This window comes from Mytilus edulis, chromosome 6 (assembly GCF_963676685.1).
Source record: "Mytilus edulis chromosome 6, xbMytEdul2.2, whole genome shotgun sequence".
Classification (NCBI taxonomy): domain Eukaryota; kingdom Metazoa; phylum Mollusca; class Bivalvia; order Mytilida; family Mytilidae; genus Mytilus; species Mytilus edulis.
Genome location: NC_092349.1, coordinates 5,399,362 through 5,420,901, shown reverse-complemented (window position 1 = coordinate 5,420,901; position 21,540 = coordinate 5,399,362). Strand labels below are relative to the sequence as shown.

The window sequence follows — 21,540 nt, the reverse complement described above, 5'->3', positions numbered from 1 at the left end:
TTCAGAAAACGACATCTGTAACAAACATAAACTTTTAGCTACCGCTTTACAAGCAGAACCAAATACAATGAAAGGCCCAACTATGTATCGTCTTCCGAAGCTACACAAAACACAAGTACAAATATAGATTTATTTTGTCTTCAAGCCATTGTTTCACTACTAAATTGTCTATTCTTCTTACCAGTACACTTGGTACAACAAATTCAATACTAGTAATACTTTTAGATATTTAGATGATATTTTGGCTCTCAATAATGACGACTTCAGTATGTACTATACTAAAGACATTTATCCTGTTGAACTTACTTTGAATAAAGCTAATACTTACAATGACCACTGCCCTTTCCTCGATCTTGATATCTATATCACTAACGGAAAGCTTAATACTAAAATATATAATAAAAGAGATGATTTTTCATTTCCTATTGTTAATTATCCATTTTTAGATGGTGACGTTCCCTTGTCACCATCTTACGGTGTTTATATATATCTCAACTTGTACGATTCGCTCGTGTATGATTCAATGTTTTAGATTTTAACGAGAGAAATTTATGTATTACTGAAAAATTATTACACCACGGTTTTCGATATCACAAACTTGTCAAAACATTTACTAAATTTTATCATCGGTATAATGACATCATTCGTAAATATAGCTCAACATGCAACATACGTTCAGGTATTTCACATCCAATTTTTTATAGAAGTATTCTTTATAAAGCACAAAAATGTCAGTATTCACCTCAGAAACTTACAAAACCTTTAAGTAGACTTATTAAGAAGGGATATAGTTACGATACTGTTGTCAGGTCATTAAAGATTGCATATTTTGGCGTTAATATTGATTCACTTATAGGATCTTTGCATCGGAACTAAACACATTTATTTAAAAACCAGTTGTTGGCATGACACGGGTTGTGTTCCTCTCATATATGTTATGATGGTATGATACTTAACCCCTAACGGAAAGGATTGTGCCTGATATTCATATGATGAAATCATAATCTTTCAATCAGTTTAATTGAAGTCTGGAGCTGGCATGTCAGTTAACTGCTAGTAGTCTGTTGTTGTGTTGGTGGTTTGTCCATAGGATTGTGCATGCGTCTAGTGTGGTAAGAACCATAGGTTCTATATCACCGCTGTCTAGCCTGCTTTTGCAGGTGAAGAGAAAGCCGAGTGCGTAAGTCTTTCTGCCAGTACATAGCATCTGCATTATTCAAGACTTCTACAATGCCTCCTCGTGACAGCACACGGTAACTAGGGTCTAGCATCCTATGCATTATTGTAGAGAATCTCGGAGCAGCAAAGGACCCAGAGATGCAGTGTGTAGGCCCACCGGCGTGTGGACATGCTCTAGCACTCATCAACCTTGCCCCAGCTAAGGGCGAATAGTTGGTCAGATGAAGATCATAGCTCTGTTAAAGCAGTTCATATAAGAGAAGGAAAACTCGATATAAAACCAAGGCAAGATGGGAGTCATAAGCTTTGGCTAGCGACTTATCTAGAGGAAGGAAACCTTGATGAATAAATCCCTGGCCCTCCTGGTAAGGGGTTGTGCGCTGAGCTAGCTACTCAGCCACGGAAAGAAACTTATGCTACAGAAACAGAAACAAGGCTGTTGATGCCTTATGTATTCAAGAACATGAAGAGTATTAAGTAAGCAAGTAAGCCTGTTGTTATTTATGTTTTATTGTCATTTTGTTTATTTTCTTTGGTTACATCTTCTGACATCAGACTCGGACTTCTCTTGAACTGAATTTTAAATGTGCGTATTGTTACATACTTTTCTACATTGGCTAGAGGTATAGGGGAGGGTTGAACTATCATAAACATGTTTAACCCCGTCGCATTTTTGCGCCTGTCCCAAGTCAGGAGCCTCTGGCCTTTGTTAGTCTTGTATAATTTTAATTTTAGTTTCTTGTGTACAATTTGGAAATTAGTATGGCGTTCATTTTCACTGAACTAGTATATATTTGTTTAGGGGCCAGCTGATGGATGCATCCGGGAGCGGGAATTTCTCGTTACATTGAAGACTTGTTGGTGACCTTTTGCTGTTGTTTTTTCTATGGTTGGGTTGTTGTCTCTTTGACACATTCCCCATTTCCATTCTCAATTTTATTTGTCATAAAAACCAGTGGTACAATGTTTGTTCGGTGTGAGTTTATGCTCCGTGTTGAAGGCCATACTTACACCTGTAATTGTTAACTTTTCATTGTTTACTTGATGACGGTTTGTTAAGTTTTACGTCGATGAAAGGACATAGATTTGGGCCAACAATGGCCACAGATTTGAGTAAATAAAGGACATAGATTTCAGACAATAAAGGACATAGATTTGGAACGTCTATGACGTAATATTGAAAAGGACATAGATTTGCGGAAAGGACATAGATTTGAGGCCGGACATAGATTTGAGGTTCACATATAAAAAATATATGTAGAGATCAAAAGATACCACAATTAGAAAAATGTACACCAGAGTTAAGTCCTCAAAGAATCATCCGTGACGCTCGAATAAGAAAAATTAAAAAGGTCAAATAAAGAACGAAGTTAAGTAATCTATTCCTTGGGTAGAAAATCCTTATCATTTACAAAATGTCAAAGATCATATTAGGACAGTGACCATTTTGGTCATATACCCTTTTTTGTAGATCTTACTTTGGTGAACAATTTTGCTGTTTTCAGTTTATGTCTATCTATTATAATATCAGGATAATTATAATAATAACTGAAAATTTCCTTAAAATTACCAATTCAGGGACAGCAACCCATTAACAGGTGGTCTGATTTATCTGAAAATGTCAGGGCAGATAGTTCTTGACCTGATGAACATTTATATTCCGTCAGATTTGCTGTAAATGATATGTATATCGTTTCTGACAGAGATATAAGCCAAAACTGCATGTTATCATTATGTTCAATTTTTAGCCATGACGGTCATATTGGTTGATGGGCGAGGTCATCGGAAACATTCTTTAGACTAGATACCATATTAAAGAATGATTTAGGCTTTGTTTAATTTGAACTAGTAGTTTCAGAGGGGAAGAGCTTAGTAAAAGTTAATTGACGACGACGGACGCCTAGTGACGAGAAAACTCAATTGGCCCTTTTGGACCAGGTGAGCTAAAAAGTCATAGATCTAGTAGAATATGAAATATCACCAATTACCGCATTTCATGTATAATTTCAATTCGAATTTATTCGTTCAGTGTATGTTCATTTGTTTGAATATGTCTTTTGATTGAGTAAATCCATTTAACTTTACATTGTAGAGTGTGTCTTTCTATGTTGTGATTTATCACTATTGTTTCAGAGTAAGATTGAAGGTTGGAACCTATTTAAACATTTAAACCCTCTGCATTTGGTTGCACCTGTCCTAAGTCAGGAACATGATGTTCAGTACTTGTTGTTTGTTGATATGGTTCATAAGTGTTTCTCGTTTCTCTTTTTTATATAGATGAGACCGTTGGTTTTCCTACTTGAATGGTTTTACACTAGTCATTTTTCGGGCCCGTTATAGCTTGCTGTTCGGTACCGTACTTTGACTTATAACGGCTTTCTTTTACAAATTTTGACTTGGATGGAGAGTTGTCTCATAACATATCTTCTTGTATCTATGTGCCGGACTATATGAATATTTGGACCATACGCGTATGGCCATGACCATATGCGTATACTCATATTGTCAAAGAAGAGGGACGAAAGATACCAAAGGGACAGTCAAACTCATAAATCTAAAATAAACTCACAACGCCAGATAAAAATGAAAAAGACGAACAATAGTACACATGACACAACATAGAAAACTAAAGAATAAACAACACGAACACCACCAAAAACTAGGGGTGATCTCAGGTGCTCCGGAAGGTTAGCAGATCCTGCTCCACATGTGGCACCCGTCGTGTTGCTTATGTGATAACAAATCCGGTAAATAGTCTTATTCGGTAGGTCACATTCATGAAAGGGAAGGGGATTGTAGTTACGACGTAAGGAACGTATGGTTGGACCATATACGAATATAATCGTTTGGTCATTAACGGGCCGGACCATGTGAGTTTTTGGACCATATAGGTATTATGCATTAGAAACGTTTCAATAATGCAAAAAGAAACAATGATGATTAAACATGAAAATGTATTAATTTGATAATTCAAAGGCTACCGTGACAAATATTAAATATTCATTGATGCCACAGTTAGTTTACATCGTTAATTATATTCTTGTATTTATGCTGAGGGTGACATTTACTTCCACACGGTACCCTATCTGGTCTGCATTTGTACTTCTTGGTTGTGCACGATCCTTTACAGGTACATCTTTTTTTCGAATGAAAAGCGTGAAGTGATACCGTGGTCTTGGGAAATTCCATAACAGTTCATTATTTTGTTTTTAAAAATATCTCCCCAAGTCGACATAATCAGTGGCGGATCCAGAACTTTTCCTAAGGGGGGCCCACCCCAGTCATGCTTCAATGTTTCCCTATATAATCAACCAAATTTTTCCCACGAAAGGGGGGGGGACGGATCCCCTAGGCCCCCTGGATCCACCTATGATAATGCCATGCACTCGTAATAACAAATCGGTAATGACCATAGCTATGAAATGCTTTAACTTTAGTTGTGACTAGTGAGTAAAATTAAATGCATGACGAACTGCTTATTTATATTTGGTTAATCTTTTTATCATTATAATATAATAAAATGACCTTTGACAACTTAAAAGAGTCATACCTGACGAAGATTTGTTTAAGTGTTGACTGTTAACTTGTTAATTATCCCGACCATACGCGTACCGTCGGACCATACGCGTATGGTCGGATCATACGAGTATATACCCATACGGTCCAAATACCCATACGGTCCAAATACTCATACGGTCCGGAACATCTTTATTATACACAGATATTAAGCACCTTTGCGATCCGCTGCCTTCTCTCTCTTCGCTTCCCCTTGCCATTTCTTTTTTTCTTATTTTTTTTCTTAGTCCCAAGTGGTGAACGACGAAAAGAAGCGAGAAAGAACCGCGGCTACCTACCCGGGGAGTGAACAAGGATGAAATTTGTCGAATTGCATAAGAGAACACTTTGCTGATTTTTGTTTATTCAGTTAACTATAAACTTGTAAGTCAATCCAAAATCAGGACTTGTTCCTCAGACGCAAATCGTTTAATTGTTAAAATTATCCAATACATATATCCTGTAAATATAAGTATATGAAAATATAAACAAATATTACGCTTTTTCGACTTCAGGGACGACAATTTGTTTTTCGGAGTGGATTAGATATATTTTTTATATTCACTAAACTTTTCTGTTCTTTCCAAACTCATCTACACATAAAATAGAATGGTCGTTCATTATCATTTCAATGTTAGAATAAATTGAATTCTGCTGTAACCGTTTGTCTTGACTTTTTATCAACTGCCTTCACTTCTAATTCTGTATTCCCTATAACAAATGATACTTTCACATCCCTCTCTTCTTGGCAGACGTCGGGAAAATGAATGATTACGGATCCCAAGGGCTTACAGTCCGTCTCATCTATGTAAACAGGTTTTTCATTGGATGAAAAATACAATTCGAATTCCATTGTTTTCTGATTGGGGTCTATAGTAAGATATTCGCTTTCAATAGATGTACCGGCATCAACAAGTTGATTTTTTCTGACAATGACATCAAAAATGTGCTTTGCTAACTTTGAACCATTTTTCTGGACAACGAGATGTGCTTCATCGTGAACAGCTGGATCGAATTCATCGCTGATGCCTACGCCGTATGTATATCGCATTACACGGGATTGTATATAGGACGGGTTGTGGCCAAACAAAACAGCCCCTTTTAAAACAGTTAAGCCTGCTGCTTCAGGTACGATAACTCTTTTACTAGGAAATTCAGATTTCACTTTGTCCTGCATCAAGGAACTTTCTGCAAATTCACCTACAAGAAGTATCTGAGATACATCAGATACTGCAGGTTCTTGAAGCCTCGTTTTGATAAGATCTAATATACTATTGATTGTCACATTAAAAAACGCTTTCATTAAACCTACATCAACATGCATTGTATCTTCGTGAAGTTCAATATCACTAGAAAACTTTGATGCACCAATAGCAGACCGAAAGTCTTTACCTAATACTTGTTTACATTTCAAATCCAAAACAGACAATGGAATACTGACGTTCACCTTTTGTGAATTTGTTGTAGAAATATTGCGCTTTACAAGTTCGAACCCTTGTAAAATGTCAATGTAAGCCATTGGATAGTTTTGTTTAATATCTGAAATAATGTCTTTCCCAACTATGGCGGTAAACAATTGTAAGAACCGATCGTCCACTGTGGTACCACCATAACTGTTTCCTGTCGCAAAGATCAATTCTCGTAATGTTGAACTTGATATTTTTTCATGAGCTGTAATATCTGTAGTCCCACCTAGAAAGTGAAAAACGAAATATATATTTACTTTTTTTTTTAAACATTTTGTAAATACAAGACTATGTCGTATATTTGCCAGTGAGATCACTCTCAAACAGAAAACACACGACTTAGATGTTAGCAATTATAGGACACAGTACAGCCTTCAACAAAAGCAAACCTATACGGAATACGTTTCTTTAAATAATGTTAGCTTCATTTGTTCTATAACACTATTGAAGATGTTTGTGAGCAATTCGATTTTTTTAACAAGGATTTTTCTCTCCACTTTAACAAAAAAGCGAACCATTTTTCAATAAGATATGCGAAGTTTTTTTTAAACTCATTATCTTATTTATTTTCCCCAAAATGTTTTAACGAAACCATCGATTTCCTCATTTCCTTTCTTAAAACAAACATTTTGTTTCAATAAATTTGAAATTGAACAAGTCATTAAAAGAACCATAACACAACAAAAGATGAATGTTCTATGAATTCTTTTCAACAACTCTGTCTGGAACTTACTCAGAAAAGGGAACTTAACAATCAAGAAATTAACAGTTATCTTACAAATTCCTGTTTCTGTTGTTTATTGAAAGAAACCATTCAGACCACCAGATGTGAACAATTTGTATTTCACATTACCTCCTAGAGCAACAACTAAGTATTTTGTTCCCGGAAGAGAAGCGCTGAAGTCAGATAATTGTTGTTGACAAAAGACGGATGCGGATTCCGGTTCCAAAGCTATCTGAAACTGGTCTTCTGGTATATCAATCTACAAAGGGGACAGTATGAAAATGTATAAGTAAGAAGTGGAAACCAGGCTTAGAAAGTTTAAAAAAAAGAGTTTAAAACAGCTGTCCATTTTTATTAAATGTAATCTAAGGTCATCTTTAATATTCAAGAAGTACGTCTCAATATTTTAATTATAATAAGAAGATGTATAATAAATCGCATTGATATATAAAATACGGAAGTCCAATATTTAGTTTTGAGTTCATTCAAAGCAATGATATTTTGTTCAATCATAAAAAGTTCATTGTCTTGGTTTTAAGGATTGCATTTTGCTATCAACAGACTATAAATAACCATGTTGTTGTTGCCTCAAATTAAATTTACTTCTATATAAGACTATAATCACTTGCAACGAAAACACCACCGACATTCATTTTACATAAAAGATTCCCTATACAATGAAGACCTGGTAATTATTTGTATCTAGCATGCTATATTTGTCCTATCAAAAATCTGCATAAGGCCAATTTATCTTTCAATGGTTTATAAATATAATTTCTCTACTTACAAAGTCGATACTTTTTCGTAAGAACTGTTTCGCAGCATCATTCCAGAAGGTCGGAACTGGCATTACCCATCTTATATCTTCCATCTTTACGTCTAAGACTTTACATTTTATAAAATATACCAAGGATTTCTTGAGCACCAGAATAGTTTCTCGAAAAACAATCATAGCTTCTATTGGTTTTCCTGACATATCTTGTATTGTCATTTCAGTTGAAATATGCTTAAAAAAAGAAATTCATTATTATTGATTTTTTACGGTTTAAATTAAAAAGTTAAATAATATCAAAATATATTATTCATTTGTATAAGCATGTCTTGTTTTATTTGTAATTGAGTATGCATTTATATCCGATGAAAAGCTCATTAGAGTTGAAGTTTTGATAGTTTATCAATATGCCAAATCAAAATAAAGTCACAAAAGCAATAGAGTGAATGAAATCGTTACTACATGGTCCTTTTATGTACATGTAGCGAGAACGGCCGAGTAGTTTAACGATTGGTTTACATATGGCAATAACGCCTTCAATTTATCTTAGAATTTACCTCATTCTCATAAAGATCCATCTTAAATTTCTGCAAAAAGTAATGACCAGTGTGTTGTCCAGTTTTGACCAATTCAGTATATATCCTGATTGCATCGTTTCCAAACCCTACGAACTCTTTTTTGGGACTAAGTAATAAACACGTTGGTACTTTCTCTACGTGCTGTATGTTCAAAGGATTCTGTCTTGTTGAGAATGCAAATCCAGAATATGTTGTTCCTAAATCCAATGCTGCAACGACTGTGTAATCATCTCTACATGAAGTTATATCTGTAAAAAGTCAACATAGATCAACACCTCTCAGTTTTCTTTTGTTCAATGCACCTATCTAAATAAAGGCAACAGTAGTATACCGCTGTTCAAAACTCATAAATCTATATGGACAAAAAACAAAATCGGGGTAACAAACTAAAACTGAGGGAAACGCATTAAATATTAGAGGAAAACAACGACACAACATTAAAATGTAACACAGCAACGGACTAAGCATTAGACAAAATCCGATGAGAATAACCAATATAACATCAAAACCAAATACATGAATTTGGGATAGAAAGTACCGTGACACGTCTTATAGTACAATCAAATATAGGAGAAAACAAACGACACAACGGAAACACAACGTAAAAATGTTACACACACAGAAACGAACTATGATATAACAATGGTCATTTTCCTGACTTGGTACAGGACATTTTTAAAGAACCAAAGACCCGAGAAGCGATTTATGACGTATGGCGTCAATTTTCACAGAACTATTACTTCGTATGCCATTTGACATCTTAATTTGAACTCAAAAGCTCAGAGTTGACTAGCTAGTGATTGATACAGTACTTTTAAAAAAGTCCAAATAACAAATGCATAATGCTTAAGCCTGACTAGTTCACTTTAGTATATCTTTTTTGATTCTCTGGACGTTTTTAATATCATGGCAAAACATTGACTCGGTCTTCCGTAATTCAATCTCATAGTTCCCATAAAGGATACGATATGTTACTAGAAAGTAAAATCACAAAAATACTGAACTTAGAGAAAAATCAATTCGGAAAGTCCATAATCACATGGCAAAATCAAATAACAAAAAGCATCAAAAACAAATGGACAAGAACTGTCATATTCCTGACTTGGTACAGGCATTTTCAAATGTAGAAAATGGTGGATTAAACCTGGTTTTATAGCGCTAACCCTCTCACTTTGATGACAGTCTCGTCAAATTCTGTTATATCTACAGTGATGAGTTAACTAAACAGACACAATAAATAAAATAGTCAAAATATAGGTACATCAGTCATCATCGTATAACAATTTTAAAAGGAACAATTTAACAGAACACAAAAACATCTATCTACAAACACATTCATTGATTTGTGTGCCTGACGTTAGAAAATTTTATACGTTACATAGATTTGTCGTTCAATGTGCATAAAAACAATTTTAAAATTTACATAGGCAATGTTAGCATATAAGGTTAAAAAATCAAAAGTATGTAAGAATAAATTTCAGAAATAGACCGAGATTAAAAATAGTCCAAAAGTTATATATAGAATTTATAAGAATCCACAAATAGTTAATTCCACTACGCGACTGAATTATTTTGTGGTTCAACGTATTTTGTAATTCATAATAGAAATATATCATAATGACATTAAATAGAACAATATCATACTGACGGGATCTTTTAAAGTACAGTCACGTTATAAGAACCAAAGAAATACAGAAAGTCGCATATACAAAACACGCCACCAATAAATGAAAGACAATACAAACACATTGACGAGATGTATAAGTACCGAGCCACGACAAACGGATATCACATAAAATCATTCAACAGTAAAAGTTATATTAATAATAGAACAAAGACAAATGAAAGAACTATAAAACATGTTGTTAAGATGATAAACAACATCAGTACGCAAAATCTATACATCAAGACCATCGTCTATTATTTGTGAAGTTGATACGGAATATTTATCAACAAGGTCTTGGTACCTTCCGATGAACTTTTTTAGAAAAAGGACGAGACGTTCTTTGACATACCCCTGGTTCATCAACTTTCTACTCAGACACTGATGACGTTTTGTAAAGTCTGAGTAGGAGCTGCAAGCTCTTGAATATCGAAAAAGTTGGGAAATATATATCCCATATGCAGGTGAAGTTGGTATATTGCTACTAAGGTGGGGGAATTTTATAATTTCAAAATTAAAATCGTTTCATTTGTCATAGATTCTGGTACTGAGATGACTGTGTAAGTCAAATTCGAGATATAAGTCTAAAACTGAGGCGGAGGAAGCCGTGTCTGTTGTTTTGTAATCACATAAGCAACACGACGGGTGCCACATGTGGAGCAGGATCTGCTTACCCTTCCGGAGCACCTGAGATCACCCCTGGTTTTTGGTGGGGTTCGTGTTGTTTTTTCTTTAGTTTTCTATGTTGTGTCATGTGTACTATTGTTTTTCTGTTTGTCTTTTTCATTTTTAGCCATGGAGTTGTCAGTTTGTTTTAGATTTATGAGTTTGACTGTCCCTTTGGTATCTTTCGTCCCTCTTTTGTTTCTTTAATCTCTAGTTCTAAGAGATATATTAAAGGAACCCAATCAGAAAAGTTCGGATTGTTTATCAATATATCTGAAAGTGAAATTAAATAATCTGGCTTCTTTGATCCTCTTGTTTTTGACAAGTGTCTGGAGGAACTCCGATCCATAAGAAAATAAGAAGAGGTCGGCAAGAAGAAGTGCACAGTTTGTTCCCATAGGAATGCCGACAATTTGTTGGAAAAGTCTACCTCCAAACTCAACAAATATGTTGTCGATAAGAAACTCCAGCATACTGACCACTTGTTCTTCTGTGTAGCATGTTTTACCTTTTTTTGTCACTATTAACGAAATATGCCTTATGAAATTCCAAAGTAATAAATTTATTTTTATGTTGAAAAGCATTGTGGATTACTTCTTTAAGGCGATTTTTCAATTTAAAAATGGGAATGGTGGTATACAGGGTTGAAAAATCAAAAGTTTTGATAGAACTAATTTCAGAAAAAGACCGAAATTTAAAATTGTCTGAAGTATTTCTGAACACCCTCTTTCACTGCGGACAGAATTTTAGTCAATCTAATGGACAATTCGTTAGTGGAAAATGAAGATGAGCCAGCAATATACCGTTGTTTGTACGGAATTTGGTGAAGCTTTGGTATCCGATACAAACAAGGTAAATCCTTCGATTTGGTGTTCAATGCAATGTTTATTGAAGCCATGAAGGACTTATGATTTGCTAAAATCTCATCCTTGTCAAATTATATGTCTTTGTATGTGGGATTACCTGATTGCTCCGTTATACCCAATTCTTTTACAAGACATTCATAGTGATACGATTTACATACAAAGACAATATTATTTGAAGCTTTGTCCGCAGGAACAACAACATACTCATCGTGAAGAGATGATAGACATTTAATGGCCTCATTGTCTCTGAAAACAGACTTTGGTCGATCGTTCACACAGTTTTTCAACTTGTGAATGCGACGTTTTATCAGAGACCTGATAGTTTTAACCCATTCTGACAAAGTGTCCAGTTCAACTTCTTCTCGCTTAGCCTATACTCTGGCGAAGTCCTCAATGAAATCCATAATTATTTTGAAGTTATGGTTCCAATTGATGTGTTGGGGTTCTCTAAACTTAAGACTAGATTATTGCCGAATCATACAAAGTTCAAAGTCAATATGTTTGCCATTCATATGGAATATCATTGTTCCACGTGTTTCAGTTTTATTTCGGATCTACTCACTCATTAAACACAAAACAAACCTCAATATAACAGGAGGGGGGAAAGTGTTATGCGCACAAATCTAAATAATGCATATATTAGAATCTCTTTGTCTAACCACTCAATGCTTCCAAGATATTTTACTTACGTTTGGCCGTGTCAGTTGATGTATTCTCTGTGTCTGATGTTGTGCCGTGTTTTGCTGCAAAAGATTTAGAAAATTAAATGAAGTACCTTTGCTTAAACAAATTTTGCGACCATTGTTGTAATAGCTCGAAGTCATGAGTGAAAGGACGCAACGTTTTAATCCTTTTGTGTGTCGTATATTACTTTAAAACAACTTTAAGACTTCAATCAACGATAATCTAATGAGGGTCACGAAGGAGTTAACACACAGAAAAGAGAATACTGTGCAAAAATTTATACAATAAAGAAATGAAGACTTCTCCCCCTATTTCACACCACCACCGACACCCTCTTTGAAAGTATGCGATGCGGCGATTTTGGTGACGCTATTTTACAGCTTCTATAAAACGTCACGGCACTAACGTTTTGGTGTTCACTATGACAAATATTACCCAGAATTCATGATTTTGAATCGGCCAGTGCATGAATCCTATTCATGTAAACCTTGCATTGAAGTAGTTATTGCTAACTTTATATAGCTGCTTTAATTAATGCTATAGGAATTTCCATATGGTAAATTATTTACATAATTTCCATCCGAATGAACCAGGATGTGTGTACATCGTCTTCTTATCTTTTAGTACATCTGCACGTCTATGTTCCCGCCGTACTGAAAAGAAATTAGACAATGGTTTATGTACTTTTCATTATTTATTTTTTTTTTAAATTGTGTAATTGAGCTGTTTTATATTTTAAGAATTGAATGCTTCTTTTTGTAACTTCATTGGGGTGTAAAAGCGTTGACCGAAGTACATTTTGTTTGAAGCGCAGAAGCGCTTCATTCAAAAATATGCGCACGGTCAACGCTTTTACAACCCTATGAAGTTACAAAAAGTAGCATTCAATACTTATAATTACATTTTTAAGCTATGATCATGAAAATACGTATTTTATAATTTTTTTATTTAATCATCTGTGCACTTGGGTAATGCAATTGCTTAAGGAATAACACGTGATGTACAGTTAGCCAATCAGAATAAAGTATTCTAATGAAACATACATCTAATGTAATTATATGTATATAACAGTGTCTCATAAGTCTTTTTAGGCTGGGTGTTGATCTTTTTATGTGCTTGTACTTGTGTAAATATTTTACTATTGTGTCAAATAAATTTATCTTATCCATTATGTTCGTAATTTAAGAACCATTAAATATAGCCCTTTTTGAAAATCAAGATGACGCTGTGTATATTTGTGCGCCCAAAGCGCAAAGTTATCACCAAAATGAACATACTAAAAGTTGTCAAATCCATATAATGGTATCCTACAATCTTGTACTTCATATCTATGTAGTATCAGTTTGATCGAATTAAGCCATTGAACCCCGCTGCATTTGCTTTGTGCCTGTCCTAATTCAGGAGCCTGTTATTCAGTGGTTGTCGTTTGTTGGTGTGGTTCGGCATGAGTGTTTCTCGCTGCTTTCGTTTCTCGTGTTTTTTTTATGCCCCACCTACGATAGTAGAGGGGCATTATTTTTTCTGGTCTGTGGGTCCGTTCGTTCGTCCGTCTGTTCGTTCGTTCGTTCGTCCCGCTTCAGGTTAAATGTTTTGGTCAAGGTAGTTTTGGATTAAGTTGACGTCCAATCAAATTGAAACTTAGTACATATGTTCCCTATGATATGATCTTTCTAATTTAATGCCAAATTAGAGTTTTCACCACAATTTCACGGTCCATTGAACATAGAAAATGATAGTGCGAGTGGGGCATCTGTTTACTTGGGACACATTCTTGTTTATATATAGATAAGACCGTTGGTTTTCTTGTTTGAATTGTTTTACACTAGTCATTTTGGGGCCCTATATAGTTTGCTGTTCGTTGTGAGCCAAGGCTTTGTTTTGAAGACCGTACTTTAACCTACTAGTATAATGGTTTACTTGTTACACATTGAGACTTGGATGGAGAGTTGTCTCATTGGCACTCATACCAAATGCGCTTATTTCTAGTTACCTTTTGAATCAATATCTCTTCAAGCATGCACAGTAACTCTTACCTTTCGGATCTGTGTCTTGCTTAATGGTATGGCATTTACTACACGATTCATTGTTGGCACTATTTTCTATAAAACATTCAGGGCAGATCCACATTTTGATAATTTCTAAAAAATAAATAGATAAATCGTCAAAACATCATATAACGTACATTTTTTTTTCGTGTTAAACAGTGAATTTCACATTTACCGTGTACAAATTTGTTTGTTAATTATTACATTTTTGTTTGTTCATTATTGCATTTTTGTTTGTTAATTATTGCGTTTTTGCTTGTTAATTATTTTTTGAGTGGCATTAACCCTTCAGTGCAGGATATAGCTGGTATGCATATCTTAAATATTTTCTACGAATTAGATATTTGATTGTTCATGTAGATCTTTGTTTATTTCTTAATTAAATGATTCTCATTTTTTTGTAAAATTAGACAAATTGTATATAAAGAAAACTTGTCTGTCTTCATCTACTTTTTTCAGACCGCCTGTTATTTGATCTTTTCAATTATAATGTGGACAGAATATAATCTCTAAAAAAATATATTTGGATTCTCTGAAACATCAATTAAAAGTTCTATTATAAAATATTGAAAATAACACGTTTAATAATTTCTTGCGTCCGAAGCGCTTTTCTAGATTTATCTACATCAGGAACGCTCAAAGCCAAACATTTGAAATCCGAAGATAGATAAGTACCGAAAATCGTTGAAAGAGCTATATGTCAAAAATACCTAAAATAAATACCCAAATTCATCTAAAGCAAACTTTGCCTGAGGGAGTTGAAACCTTAGTTTCATAATAATTTCAAAATTAATTTACCGACAATTTTAGTAAAGTTTGTTAAATCATGTCAGTACCGAAGCACTGCCGGACTACTGAGCTGATGATACCCTCGGGGACTGATAGTCTTATGATAACCGATCCATAATATAATACGCAAAGCAGTGATGGATCCAGAAATTTCAATAAAACGGGGGTGGGGTAGGGGCACTGACTGCCCAAGAGGTGTCCAGCTCCAGTCATGCCTCATACTTATATATAATCAACCTATTTTTTCTACAAAAGGGGACCAGGCCCCCTGCCCCCTCAATTTACTGCAGCATGGATTTGCAAATGATGTGGATTCACCATGTTCACATGTATGTACATTGGTAACATTTCTGTGCATTGAGGCATTTAACATGTTTAGTTGTATACTAAATTTAGAACATATGTGTTACGTTCATTTTTTTGTACATAGATAAGGCCGTTAGTTTTCTCGTTTAAATTGTTTTACATTGTCGTTTCGGGGCCTTGTATAGCTGACTATGCGGTATGGGCTTTGCTCATTGTTGAAGGCCGTACGGTGACCTATAGTTGTTAATTTCTGTGTCATTTTGGTATCTTGTGGAGAGTTGTCTCATTGGCAATCATACCACATCTTCTTTTTTTTATTTAAAAAAAAAAAATTAAACGATATTTACTTGAAATATATATTGCTATTGATCGAATTTGACATATTAGATTATACATGTTATATGAGAGACTAACTTAAAGGTTGGAAATAAAATACAAAAGCAAACTCACTAGTAATCATAATACACGGTTGATAACGACAAATACTACATGTTTACATTTTCTACAAATAATAACAATGATTTTAAAATGATTGTTTTTAACTATATATCATAGTTCTTAAAACAAAAAATAATACTTACATTACAATAAGGATGTCATTGATTTTCCACACAAATTCTATAGGATATGTAATATACAAGATACTAAATTTACACTTAAAAGCGGAAATAAATATACGACAAATACATGTATTTATTTATAAACATACACACATATATAATATATGACATAGGTAGTTATAAATATCAAATGTCATGGTCCACTTCGTCAGGGGATCAGATAAGATAAAACTATCAAACATTGTCAAATCAATAATGGTTGCATTTAATCCGACCTTGATAGAGTAGAACATTTCAGTAATAGTTATCGTCGAGAGATAGGTGTGTCTGGATAAGGAACCCCGTCGACCGTAGGGATTTCTTATCCAGACACGCTGTATTCCGAGGTGTATAACTAACTTACACCCCATTCTAAACCCTATATTTGTTAACATTGATTATTAAATGAAAAAAAAAACTAATGGTTTACTTTTTTAAAATTGTTATTTGGATGGAGAGTTGTCTCATTGGCACTCACACCACATCTTCCTATATATATAGAATTTTTATTGAAAATATAAAACCATGATTTATACGAATATTTTGTAATTAAATGAAACCCCACTAGTTTAGGGGGTCCACTTCCTTTATACAAGGTGATAGGACGTGCCGCTGGAATAGGTCTCCTTTTCAAGCTGGAAAATATGTAAATAGGTCGGAAAAACTATCAGAAATATATGATAACATGGATAAGGTCAAGAAGGTTCCAACAACTTCATCTGTCATCTTTCTTGGTGTTACCGGTTGTGTTTATCAACCAATTTTCTTTCTTTTGACACTTTTGTATTCCACTATTGCATTGCACACCGAATGGGACCCACACAATATGTGAAAAGGTAACATTTTCCCCTACGCAATATATGAAAAGGTATACATTTTTGAAATCTACATTATATGAAAAGGGTAGGGTAACAGAAACCCAGCGTTACCCCTATCGATTAAGTATAGAAGTGCCCTACCCCCCAACCGAGCCCACTTCTAACATTTCTTTGGTTATTTTGACAAGGTAGTTTATTTTACAAATGCAAAAAGTTGTTTATATCCATGTGCCAATATGGATCAGCAGGTCAAGGTTGACTGTTTCGTGTATTCTTATTACAAACAAAAAATACATCATGCTCCTTGTTACAACAGTTGTCAATATGGACGGGTATAAGACGGGCGACATTGTGTATCAAGCGTTAGATTTGGTAGAAGAGACTATATACATGGCATATTTATTAAGAAACTACCCCTTTACAACGGCGGCACTTGCAGGCAGCGTACCCACAAATGCGTCTAAGAGCATATACAATGAATAATGTACAATGAAATCGTATCTGCGATGTAATGCCTGACCACTAAGTATAACCGACGATTGGGCTCAAGTAGAAGACTATCAGGTGCTGATACTTTAATCAAGAGTCAATCTTACAAATGGTAAAAAGCTGAAAATAGAAATAAATACAATTTTACAATGTGTTCAATTAATGTTATCAAAACGAAACCTCAAAAATAATTGATAGCACAGTCCGTTGAATGTGAGAAAATATACTTTCAAGAACGGTTAAATTTTACTGTGCATTTACATTCAGATATCACAGATCAAATTTATTCGTTCATAGTGTATACATTTACGTTTTTTGATTGAGTTAAGCCTGCCAATTGATATTTTATCGTATGTTTTTCTATGTTATGATGTTATGCTATTGTTTCAGAAAAAGGGAGAAGGTTTGGTACCATTAAAACGTTTAATTCCGCTGCAAATGTTTGCACCTGTCCTAAGTCGGGAATCTGATGTACAGTAGTTGTCGTTTGTTTATGTAATTTATACGTGTTTCTCGTTTCTCGTTGTTTTATATAGATTAGACCGTTGGTTTTCCCGTTTGAGTGGTTTTACACTAGTAATTTTGGGGCCCTTTATAGCTTGTTGTTCGGTGTGAGCCAAGGCTCCGTGTTGAAGGCCATACATTGACCTATAATGGTTTACTTTTTTAAATTGTTATTTGGATGGAGGGTTGTCTCATTGGCACTCATACAACATCTTCCTATATCTATTTCACGGAGAAAAGATTCAAATATGTAGAGAGCAATTTGAAGGGTTCAAATACAATGTTGTAGAGTTAACTCACTCTGTGGTTAGCCACGAATTGTGTCCATGATGACGTTTGTCCTTAGAATTTTAATGATTTAGTTATGAAAGTGATATCAGATAGTCATCAGACGGGGAGTATTCTGTTACGCCGTTCCTCAATTTATATTGTTCGTTTGATTATATTCTTAATCTATTTATGTGTTCCAGTCTAGGAGGATTATTCATCTTTAACCTTATAAGAACGTTAAAACATCGTATCATCGCTACCTTTCCCACTCTCACACGTATCCGTTACAGGAAAACTGCAAGGTCATTACGATCACGAGGAACATTTCGTCGAGACGTCATCTTGGACACAATTCGTGGCTAACCACAGAGTGAGTTGATTAAATAACATATTGTATTTACAGCCTTCAAATTGCCTTTCGTATAATTGAACCTTTTCTCCGTGAAATACTGGAAATGTAACCGTTCTTGAAAGTACAACATTTTCTCGGATTCAACGGACTGTGCTAATTACTATTTTGGACATTTTATACACTAGAAACATTAATTCAACACATTGTAAAATTGTATTTTATTTGTTTTTCAGCTTTTTACCATTTGATAGATTGGTTTACGAATAAAGTGTCAGCACCTGATATTCTTATTGCTTGATTCCAATCGTGGTTATACTTAATGGTCAGGCCATTACACACATAGGACAATATCAAAGTTAAAAATTAATTCTTTTTTAAGACAAGTCAACATTCATGTAAAACATAACAGCATAATATATTAATATAAAATCTCAACATTTAGAGATCACATCAATTAAGTTGCACACGTAAATCAGAGTTAGCTTGAATTTCTAAAATTGAAGATCTGTAAGTGTAAATTTCACTCAACATCTTTTTACTAAAAGTGTCAACATGTTTACAAACAGTTGGATCAACCTTATAAAAGTATTCACCTAGCAGTATGTTTATTTTTTCGTAGGACGGTAACTCTGTGAAGCAAAAGTCGGGGAAGTTAGTACTTAGGTACTCATTTATATCGGCAAATTACTTATTTCGTATAGGAGAATATTCAGAAAAAGAGGGACGAAAAATACCAAAGGAACGAAATGTTCCACGGACTCCTCAGATTTGCATGTACACATTTGACAAATGGGAGTCTCGCCCATATTCATTCTATACAAAACTTGATTCATGGGTAGACAATTTGTTCTACTAAAGATAAAGGCAATAATATAAACCAAAGTTCTTACCGGTATCAGTTTGATACAGGTAATCATAACTGTATTTTATATCTTACGATTTTATCCCCGCAGAAACCCCGCCCGTCACACTTTGTTTTCAAAATCCATTGTTATACGTAACAATAGATCTATTCAATTTACAATTGTTTCAGAAATAGAAACTAGGAAGTATTATAATAGAACCGGGGTGTAAATTTATAGTAAGACCTTCGATCAAGTGGAATGTACAGCAACGGCCTGTCAAACAGAATAAGCATACAGTCATGTACATTGTCGGACAAAAAAAAATGTACAAGCTTGATGTTTATAAACGTGACGAAAAGAATTCGCTGAGCTTTTCTCCTGTTTTGTAGCGAGTACAAATAAATTGTATCCTATTATTTACACCAGACACTTTTTCTGTATGTAGTTGCCGTTGCATAGAGTGCATGTTTTGTGGAACTTGCAGTGAAAGGCTATTCTAGTCTATTACAGACAATAATTCATAACAAGAAATTAAACTGTTATCATAAGAATTAAAAAGAAAGTAGACATACTTTATAAACGCGGACCACGAAGAGAACCTGGCCATAAAATATTCATTTATGGTTGCTCAACATGGAATGTGGAACCGGAATTAGAACAGACTTTATTTGTACAAGTACAAATAGACCAAAAATGTATTTGTGTACCTGTTATTTGTTCAACAGATGGCTAATTGTAAGATAAAAAGACGTTAAACTAAAATGTACATGTAATATATTTATACATCAATGGCTATTTATCTTACGCCGTTATAATCGTGGATTTGTGTATTTTGAAAAGTATCATTTAAAATTATAGCACCGGCAAAATAAAAATATAAGCTTTTTTGCTAGCTCTGTTTAAGATACTTTAATTCAATCCGACAAAAAGGCATAAGCTATAGCGATGTCAGTTTCCTCGGCGCTGGCAATACCTATTTTGTGTGCAGGTTAGTCGATTAGAGTTAAAAAAACAGATGTAAGTAAAACAGAAAAAGATTATCTTCATAATTAAGCTGCTATCATCTTACACATGTTACAATGGGTACCGGAAAACTACAAAACATGTTATTTTGCCGGCTCTGAGTAAGAAACCTTAATAGAAGACACCAAAATAGCATATTTATATATCAATGGCTTTTTATCTTGCACCGTCATCATCGTGGATTTGTGTATTTTGAAAAGGAAATTTTTATATTTGGCAGTATCATTAAAATAGTTATCAAAAGTACCAGGATTATAATTTAGTACGCCAAACGCGCGTTTCGTCTACATAAGACTCATCAGTGACGCTACAAATTAAAAATTTTGTCAATCGATTTATGAATTTTGAACTGCAGTATACTACTGTTGCTTTTATATAGGATGGGGAAAATAAAAATATAAGCTTTTTTGCTAGCTCTGATATAGATACTTTAAATTAGACCAGACAAAAGGCATAATCCAAGATAGCGATGTCCATTTTCTCGGCGCTGGCAATATCGTGATTTTGATATTGTCGCTTTCTTAAGTCGACTTCAATTTGATTAACCCGGGTTACTTTTTTCGTATCTGCACAAGCGCACTAGACAGTTAACAATGAACATTAACTTTCGAGTAAACTCTTCAAACCCTCCAAAATAGAGCATTACATGGACAAAATATATTAAACCACAATAACATAGCTAGTATATTGAACATAATTGAAATGAATTAAAGATTTTTTTATAACGATAATATAAATCTCAAATATTGTTAGTATTTAACTGTAAGAGTTATCATATGATTTGTGTGTGTTGATAATGTACCTTTCATAATACTTTTAAAAGGTAAATATTAGAATTTTCCTTCACAAGAAAATAACAAATTCACGACAATGCCGGTAAGCAAAATAGTCATTGCTTTATATATATTCTAGTTTGACGGCTTTCACAAGCTTTGTTTATGAGACCCGGCAAATTATCATACTAGTCCAGTATTTTTTTCTTTGCCGGCACAGGCAAAAATAATCACCACTTTATCAAATCTACAAAATAGATGAAAACATGATCATTTTGTATTAAGATGCATCATAACGATTGGCCAATATAACGAACGAAAAAAATGCACATTAAAATAAAAAATAGCTTATATCTTTCTGAAAAGCAAGATGCCTTTTAATTTGATATATCTACTGGATACCAGGCATTAAAACATTTCCAACTGGACTGGCGAGTCCTTACTCAGAGTATTGTGTTAACTGTAAATACAGCCATTTTTGTCCATTTATTATGTTGAACTTTCAATCAATAATTGATCTGCTTTTATTTTATACCTTGGTTTTATAAATTTGTTATTTTTGACATTTGAATAG

General features: G+C 34.1%; 1 protein-coding gene across 1 annotated transcript; it reads right to left on the bottom strand.

The window, feature by feature from the left end:
• Nucleotides 1-5,081: 5,081 nt before the first annotated feature.
• On the bottom strand, nucleotides 5,082-16,019 carry LOC139526999 (heat shock 70 kDa protein 12B-like). The gene is made up of 8 exons (XM_071322204.1): nucleotides 15,875-16,019; nucleotides 14,187-14,291; nucleotides 12,723-12,806; nucleotides 12,159-12,212; nucleotides 8,254-8,522; nucleotides 7,712-7,930; nucleotides 7,054-7,183; nucleotides 5,082-6,426 (listed from the first exon to the last, which is right to left on the bottom strand). The coding sequence occupies exons 2-8, from the start codon at nucleotides 14,278-14,280 to the stop codon at nucleotides 5,369-5,371; spliced, it is 1,908 nt and encodes a 635-aa protein (XP_071178305.1). The 5' UTR covers nucleotides 14,281-14,291; nucleotides 15,875-16,019; the 3' UTR covers nucleotides 5,082-5,368.
• Between the last annotated feature and the right edge of the window lie 5,521 nt (nucleotides 16,020-21,540).